Consider the following 9,102-nt stretch of genomic DNA (forward strand, 5'->3'; position numbering starts at 1 on the left):
CCAGTTTTCAAGGTTTTACTTGGTTCTTTTTCAAATATGCATGATTTATTTTAGTGTATCTTGTTCTTATGTTTTCAATTTTTTCCTATCTCAGTCACTTTAAACATGACTTTCTAAAAGTCTCTGTCCTGTAGTTCAGTTATCTAAAGTTCTCGAAGATTAAATACTCACATTTTTGTCTTGTTGATTCCTTTGCTTGGAACCCTGTTTCCTCTTGTGATTTATGTATTTCTTGTTTGTTTTTGGTAAGTTTATCTGCAGTACAGTTCTATCTGTGCTCTTCTGTCCTGGGCAGGCTGGATACAAGCCTTGTCTCCTCCTAGCAGTTTTGTATTTGCCTCTGCCAAGTACCTAAGGAGTATTATGACCTTGAACTAACTTAGGTAATTTCTGGGCTAGGAGGTTCCTGGATTTCACAGGTAGTATAAATGGGTGTTCTAAACCCATATGTAAATGGATAATTTTTAAATCCCCATACAACTTAGATGAGTTTACTTATTATGTCCTGGTGCCAGTGGACAGATTTTTTTCTTATCTACAAGAATGTGGCCATTTGAGGTTCTTGGCCCTATGCTGGCTACAGGGGATAGAGGTAGGAGAAAAGGGTCTGAGTCCAATCCTACCTCACCTTTGCCTCATTACCATTTCCCACTTGGGCAGTGAAATCCAAGCTGATAGGTTTCCCAAAGCCTACAGAATTCTCCTGAGCAGCCACAGCATCAGCTCACAGGGATGCTGGGGAAAAATAATATTTCCTGCCCTCAAGGAACTCAAATTCTGTTTGGGTAAAAAGACAAACTATAGCCTTAAAGTGTAATAACTGCTCTGGTAGAATCCTCTAGAGGATTAAGTCCCCATATTAACTATTAACATTTCCTAGAAGTAAATTTATAAATTTAAAAGTGTAATCGGCAGTCTCTTTGAATGCAACGCAGGAATTATTACAGGCTATAAAGAGAATGCAGTGTAGTACAGGGAAGAGTGAGTGGAGCTGCTGGCCCACAGAGTAGTTTATTAATAGGAAGCTGTAGTCGTACCATTCAGAAAGAGCTACTAAAAATTCAGGCAAGGAACTTCCTTAGCCTATTTATTTCCTGAGGAAATTTGTCTTTTGTTTGTTTCTTGCTGAGTCATTTGAAAGTCTTAGAGAATGAAACAAGCCTAATTTTACAACAGAAATAAACAGATACTTTCAACCACTTGATTGATATTGCTCAGAAAATGTTCTTTTTAATCTTTAGCACAGGCAGTCTGTGTTCTCTAAAGAAGAGGTAATGTCAGGGAGGAGGGAAGAGAAGAGTCCCTTGGGGCTTTGTCTTCCTTGATTGCCATCGCCTAGGTGCCCAGATACCCAGTGTTCGTGTGCTAACTCTAAGTGACACAGTTACTACAGCACACACTGATGCTCTTTAAATTCATTATTGTAGGGAGTCCAGATTCTACCTCGCCTTCCACCAGTCCTACCTTCTGGAACTACAATCGTTCTATGGGAGATTATGCACAGACTTTGAAGAAGTTTCAGTATCAGCTTGCCTGTAGGTCTCAGGCCCCATGTGCTAACAAAGATGAGGCTGATCTCAGTTCTAAACAAGCTGCAGAGGAGGTAAATGGAAAATAAAAATGACTTAATATTTCTGATTGCAGATTGTTAGAAAGTCTCTTCTACTTCTGGAACATTTTTTGTCTGTAATCTTCACTTTTACTGGCCAGAAACATAAATCTGGCACACATTAAACACTGGAAAGACTCCTGTGTAACTTCGTGTATCTAAAACTGAATTGTATTGTATGTTTTATTCTTCGTTGCATACAGTTGACATTAGTGTCCTGCCTAAAACATTTTTCTGCATTCATTTATAAAAAGGTATCTCAAGTATCTATTTGTACTTAATATATACAAGACTCCTGCTTTTAAAATACATTTGGATTAGAACATTTGAACTTTATCAGTTTAATACCAAAAATAAGATTTTTGTTTTGTTCATAAAGCAGGAATGTTCTTTAAACATACCAACATAAGGAATTTTAAAGATCTATCTGTGCATGAATAGCAACCAAGTGGGTAGTAAGAAAATTCTTGCATATTAATTAGATGAATATCAGTGTTGATGAAGTTGTTTTTCAGATTTTTTTTCCACATATTTTTGAGAGTTGAGGAAAGTGACCAATTTCTGACAAGATTTTTCCTCACTGATTGTTCATTTGAAACATATTTTTAATAGGTTTGGGCAAGAGTGACTATGAATAGACAACTTCTTGATCATATGGATTCGTGGACAGCTAAGTTCAGAAATGTAAGTTCTGACATTACTCTTCAGACGATATTGTTGCCTCTTACTATGCGAAGTGTGTTATTAGAATATTATTTAGAGGTGTTAATTACTAATTAGAGTATCAGAATTAATTATTATGAAAAATGCAATATGGATGGCACATATGTAAGGATAAACATGACATTTACCTTATGGTGTCTGTTTTCATCAGATTGTTTTTCTCTCCATATTTAGTAAATCAGTTTCTTTTGAGTGATAAAGAAATAACATATCTAGTTATTAAGATCTTCCCAACAGCTCAATTTTATTTATTTTTTTTCAGAAATTTTTTTTCAATTTTATTTTTCAAAGAGCTTTTCTGGCAGAACCTTTTATATGTCTAGAAATATGAGGGAAACAAAAATGAGGTCCTTGCCCTCAGGGAACTTTTTAAGTTAGAGAGAGAAGGTAATATATATTATAAGCTCCTTCAGAATATTTCAATTTCTTCAGTTGTTTTAGAGAAGAACCCTCTTCTCTTTGGCCAATTCATACAGAATAAGTGAGTTCCCTTGTTTCAGCCCTGCCTCTTTCTACCCCTCTGTAGTCTCTGTATGTCCCAAGTTCTGTTGGACACGCTGGCCCCCCTCCACTGCAGGTAGTTGCGCTTGGATTCCACGGAGGCTGCCACTTCTTCCACTGTTTCACCCTTCGACACTCATCCACTCACTCTACATCTTCGAGAAATACGCTGAAATCACTTGTCTACTTTTTTATTCTTTTACTATAATTTTAATTAGGTATCAGGAGGGAGTAATGAAAATAGCAGCCTGTTTTCTTGAACCAGAAGCACTGGATGGCTTTCTAAACATAAAAATTCCCTCACGAAGATGAAAGGTACAACATAGGGAATATAGCCCTGAACCCCTTGGGTAATTTTGTTGCAGCCCAAGGGTGGCTCATGAGTAGAATGCATTGAGTACATGTTGGAAGAATGAATGAGTAAAATGATGTCCTAGTACTGTACTCTCTTTTATTTCTAATTACAATCTTGAAAGTTTCAAGTTTTTTGGATATTTTTTAAAAAGCAGTGTGCATATAGCATATAATATTGTGTAATACTACTTACAGCAGAGTCTGGTTAGCACGCAGTGATCAAAGACATTAATATTTGTAGCAAAACATGTGAATAGTCACACTAAGTGTGTAAATAGCCTCATTGGAATTTAGTTCAGGCCTTGTGGTATATCTGATTTGCTTGCTAAATGGATTACTGAAAAGTTTTGTTTTTATAGATTTCTTAATTCACAAATTTGTATAAGGAATTGTAGACTTGTATTTCATCGGAAACTTCTTCACCCTTCCATTTTATAGTTAAACAGAAGCATGGAAATAGAACTAACGTAGCAGTTAAAGTTGCCACGAACACCTAAGCGAAACACATAACACACGAACAACTCAAATGGGGTGTTTCCTTGGACAGTCTTTTCACATCCAGAATTAGATTGATGTTAGCCATCCAAAGTGGCATTTGAAGTTCTAATCCTAAAGAAATATTTTAATATGCATAAACCAGTATCAAATAGATCTGTTTTCCACGTAGTCAGCAAATTGAGTAAGCCTGCTGAGTTAATTATGTTAGTTTGAAAAACTATCTTATTAATTACAAACCAATATAAACACGACATGGATAAATGTATGATAATTGCTGTAGAAATGTAAATCGGAGATTATCCTTTTAGCTAAGTATAATAACCACAGGAAATTTTGAGAAAAACTTAACTAAAATTTTTAAATTTTTTTTTTTCAACGTTTATTTATTTTTGGGACAGAGAGAGACAGAGCATGAATGGGGGAGGGGCAGAGAGAGAGGGAGACAGAATCAGAAACAGGCTCCAGGCTCCGAGCCATCAGCCCAGAGCCTGACGCGGGACTCGAACTCACGGAGCGCGAGATCATGACCTGGCTGAAGTCGGACGCTTAACCGACTGCGCCACCCAGGCGCCCCATTAACTAAAATTTTTATATTTTCGTCAGCAAAAAGCAGGCATATGTGATTTAAGAGTATAACTTTTTACACTCTGCTGGCTTGCTTACTTAACTGTCTAGACTTCAGGTAGCTGCTACTTCATTGTCTTTCACTATATTCTGTTAATATTCAACTACAAGACAGTAAAAATATTCTTAGTGTTTCATGAATATCATTATTTGAGACATACTTTAGAATTATGTGTGTGAAATCTTTGCCTTGTTTCTTCCCTAGTGGATCAATGAGACAATATTAGTGCCACTGGTACAAGAGATTGAGTCTGTCAGCACACAGATGAGACGAATGGGCTGTCCCGAGCTTCAGATAGGAGGTATGTGAAAATAGAGACCAACATTTGATTTACCTTCAGTGAATCTGCCAAGTAGAAATTTTCTTTTTTTATTGGGCTGTTTAACAACTTCCTTTGTTATCTTGAGGTGAGGACAAAACTAAATGTTTATAATATATATTAGAATTTACTTGCTGTACAGTTCACCCCTTTAAAGTCTACAATTCAGAGATTTGAGTTGTGCAAAAAGAATCAAGTTTAGAATATCTCATCACCCAAAAGCAAGCCACATAACCTTTAGCAGTCACCCTGTTTTCCCAATAACGCATTCCCCAGCCCAAGGCAACTACCAATCTACTTTCTTAAATTTTTTTTTAATGTTTATTTATTTTTGAGAGAGAGTGTGAGTGTGGGAGGGATAGAGAGAGAGGGAGACACAGAATCCGAAGCAGTCTCCAGGCTCTGAGCTGTCAGCACAGAGCCTGATGTGGGACTCAAACCCATAAACTGCGAGATCATGACCTGAGCCAAAGTTGGATGCTTAACCAACTGAGCCACCTACGTAGCTACTTAGGTGGCTACGTCATTTATGACTGGCTCTTTCTTTCACTTAATATGTTTTCAGGGTTCATCCATGCGTGTTGTGACATTTATCATTGCTTCGTTTCATTTTATTGCCAGACAATATCCTGTTATATTGATCTACAACATTTTGTTTACCCATTTATCAGTTGGTTGACATTTGAGTTTTCACTTTTGGGCTATTATGAATAATGCTCCTATAAAGAGTTGTATGCAGGTGTTTGTGTGGACATAGGTTTTAATTTCTCTAGGCTAGAATGACTGAGCCATGTGATAACTCCATGTTTATTCTTTTGAGGAACAGCCAGACTGTTAGAAAGTAGCTGTGCTGTTTTACATTCCCACCAGCAGCGTATGAGGGTTTCAGTTCCTCACATCTTCACCAACACTTGTCTGTCCTTTTTATTATAGTTATCCTAATGGGTGTGAAATGGTTCCTCATTGTGGTTTTGATTTGCATTTTCCTGATGTCTACTGATGTTGGGCATCTTTTCTTGTGCTCATTGGCCATTCATACATTTTCATAGGAGAAAATACCTTTTCCGATCCTTTACCATTTTTAAATTCAATTATTTGTCTTTTTTTTTTCAGTTTGCTTATTATGAGAGAGAGAGAGAGAGAGAGAGAGAGAGAGAGAGAGAGAACGAGCAGGGAAGGGATAGAGAAAGAGGGAGAGAGAGAATCCCAAGCAGGTCCCACACTGTCAACACAGAGCCCAACATGGGGCTCGAACTCATGAACCATGAGATCATCACCTGAGCCAAAATCAAGAGAAGGACGCTAAACTGACTGAGCCACCCACGTATCCCTGGGTTACTTGTCTTTTTATCATTGAGGTGTTTTTTATGTTCTAGATACAAGCCCCTTGTCAGATATTAATTCCAAAGTTGTACAAAGCATAAAGAATGTGTAACAGTGCTAATTGAAAATCACCTATTTTCAACTCTTTTACCTGCAAAAAATGAAACTATTAAGGTTCCATAAAATTTGCCAAAAATATATTTACCATAACTTGTTTAGGGTTAAGTAATTAGGTTTCAAAATAAAAAGGAATATCTTAGTCAAGCGCCTTTCTTATTTTTTTTATTAAAAATTTTTTTTTAATGTTTGTATTGTTGTATGTTTGAGAGAGAGACAGACAGAGCATGAGCAGGGATGGGGCAGAGAGAAACGGAGACAGAATCTGAAGCAGGCTCCACGCTCTGAGCAGTCAGCACAGAGCCTGACACAGGGCTCAAACCCACGATCTGTGAGATTATGACTTGAGCCAAGGTCAAATGCTTAACCAACTGAGTCACCCAGGCGCCCCTCAACCACCTCTTTGTAGAGAATAAATTTTTCCTTGAAATATTTAAGTGCTTTGGATTGCACATTAGTACTTTCTACTTACTTTGCATGTCTTTTATTTATTTTTTTACTTTGGGTGTCTTTTGATCAGCCTTTATTCTCTGGAGACTAAGAATAGAATTATATATCCCAAAGGTGTCTATTGAGTATCTGAGTGTTTCATGTGTAATTTGTATAACCCTCACATCAACCTTGAAAGCTAGCTGTCAGTGTCCCATTTTATGGATGAGGCTGCTAAGACACAGATTAAGTATCTTGCCCAGTGTCAATACAGAACAGTGTTTTGAGGACAGAGCGTTAGACCGCAAAGCCCAAATAGTTACTTTCTAGATCTTGGTAATGTTATTTGAACCTGTGCTTGTTCTCTTTGAGCTTTCTTTAAAAGCTATAAAAATGTTATTTTCTACAACATTTTACCAGTGTGATGTGCTTTTTGAAAAGAACAACATTGCTGGGGCGGGGGTGGGGCGGCGCCTGGGTGGTTCAGTCGGTTAAGCGTCTGACTTCAACTCAGGTCTTGATCTCATGGTTTGTGGGTTCAAGCCCCACATCAGACTCTGTGCTGGCAGCTCAGAGCCTAGAGCCTGCTTCAGATTCTGTGTTTCCCTCTATCCCTGCCCATCCATCCGTTCATACTCTCTCTCAAAAATAAATAAAAACTTTAAAAAAAAAAGGGCAACATTGCTTTGTGACTACAAAATGCAGTGTATATTATGTTCATTGTAGAAAGGCTGGAAAGTAGAGACAGAAATACACAAGAATATTATCCATAATTCTGCTTCCAGAGATAACAACTATCAATTTTAAGTCACAATTATTATTTTTGTTTATGGTACTAACTACATATATGTATATCAATTGTAAGTTATACCATAATATAACATTAAAATTTAAAAACTATATTTAGGAGCTGAGGACATATATTACACATATACATTTTTTTTAATGTTTATTTTTGAGAGCGCTTGTGTGCGCAAGTGGGGGAGGGGCAGAGGAAGGGGGACAGAGGATCTGAATCAGCTCTGTGCTGACAGCAGAGGGCCCAGTGTGGGGCTTGAACTCATAAACTGCAATATCATGACCTGAGCTGAAGTCACACGCTCAACCAACTGAGCCATTTTAAATTAGGGTCATACATGAATAGATAAAGAAGATGTGATATATACATACAATGGAGTTTTACTCAGCAATCAAGAAGAATGAAATCTTGCCATTTGCAACTACGTGGATGGAACTGGAGGGTATTATGCTAGGTGAAATTAGAGAAAGACAAATACCATATGATTTCACTCATGAGGACTTTAAGAGACAAAACAGATGAACATAAGGGAAGGGAAACAAAAATAATATAAAAACAGGGAGAGGGACAAAACAGAAGAGACTCATAAATGTGGAGAACAAACTGAGGGTTACTGGAGGGGTTATGGGAGGGGGATGGGCTAAACGGGTAAGGGTCACTAAGGAATCTACTCCTGAAATCATTGTTGCACTATACGCTAACTAATTTGGATGTAAATTAAAAAAAAAAAAAAAATTAGGGTCATACAATTTTGTTAACTGCTTTTTCCCCCAATTTTTCTATTTGTTAAATATTCTCCAGTACTGGTTTTGTGGCTAGATTTTTTTTTTTTTTGTATGTGTAATACATTGTATTTAACTGATCTTGATTATCTAAAATGTAGGGCTTTTTCCCTTTGTTGTTATTAATAATGCTGTGAGTAAATACCATTTTGCCTAAATCTTTGTGTACATTTGTAATGATTTCTTGGGGATAATTTCTTAGAAGTGGAGTTGGGGCACCTGGGTCCTCACTTGTTTAAGCATCTGGTCTTGGCTCAGGTCATGATCTCAGGACTTCTGAGTTAGAGCCCCGCATCGGGCTCTCTGCTGTCAGCGTGGAGCCTGCTTCAGATTCTCTCCCTCTCTCTCTGCCCCTCCCTCACTAGTGGGCACACGCACATTCTCTCTCTCTCAAAAATAAATAAACATTAAAAAAAAAAGTGGTTAGTTCAGTAGGAATAAATACATCAAAGCTTTGATGATGTACCTAACCCTTTGAAAAGCTTCTTCCAGTTTATACTCTAGCAACCATGTCACAGAGAAGAATGCCTTTTTCCCCAACACTGGACATTACTAGTAAGGTTGGACGTTCTGAAAATTTTTGCTTATTAATTTCTTTGTATAGTTGTGTTTCCTGATATGATAAGAGAAATCACTGTCATAAAAAGTTTCTACTTGGGCGCCTGGGTGGCGCAGTCGGTTAAGCGTCCGACTTCAGCCAGGTCACGATCTCGCGGTCCGTGAGTTCGAGCCCCGCGTCGGGCTCTGAGCTGATGGCTCAGAGCCTGGAGCCTGCTTCCGATTCTGTGTCTCCCTCTCTCTCTGCCCCTCCCCCGTTCATGCTCTGTCTCTCTCTGTCCCAAAAATAAATAAACGTTGAAAAAAAAAAAATTTAAAAAAAAAAGTTTCTACTTGTCATTGGCTTAAGAGGCAACTTTTTTTTTTTTGAGAGAGAGAGAGAGCACTTGAGAGAGGGAGGGGAAGAGGGAAAGGGAATGAGAATCTTTTTTTTTTTTAATTTTTTTTTTTTGTTTATTTTTGGCA

The 9,102-nt window shown here is 37.6% G+C and overlaps 1 protein-coding gene across 4 annotated transcripts in view; it reads left to right on the top strand.

The window, feature by feature from the left end:
• The window catches only part of TMEM209 (transmembrane protein 209), a 37,709-nt gene that overhangs the window by 13,556 nt on the left and 15,051 nt on the right, over positions 1-9,102 (top strand). For all 4 annotated transcript variants that reach the window (XR_005789188.1, XM_040471969.1, XM_040471967.1 and 1 more), the window contains exons 7-9: positions 1,428-1,603; positions 2,222-2,293; positions 4,515-4,611. Coding sequence is in view for 3 of the 4 variants with exons in the window: in XM_040471969.1 (XP_040327903.1) it covers positions 1,428-1,603; positions 2,222-2,293; positions 4,515-4,611 (345 nt within the window). In the remaining variant the exon portion in view is untranslated. The remainder of the gene's footprint in view (positions 1-1,427; positions 1,604-2,221; positions 2,294-4,514; positions 4,612-9,102) is intronic.

The sequence above is a fragment of the Herpailurus yagouaroundi genome, unplaced genomic scaffold (assembly GCF_014898765.1).
Source record: "Herpailurus yagouaroundi ecotype Mexico unplaced genomic scaffold, PumYag 100, whole genome shotgun sequence".
Taxonomy (NCBI): Eukaryota; Metazoa; Chordata; class Mammalia; order Carnivora; family Felidae; genus Herpailurus; species Herpailurus yagouaroundi.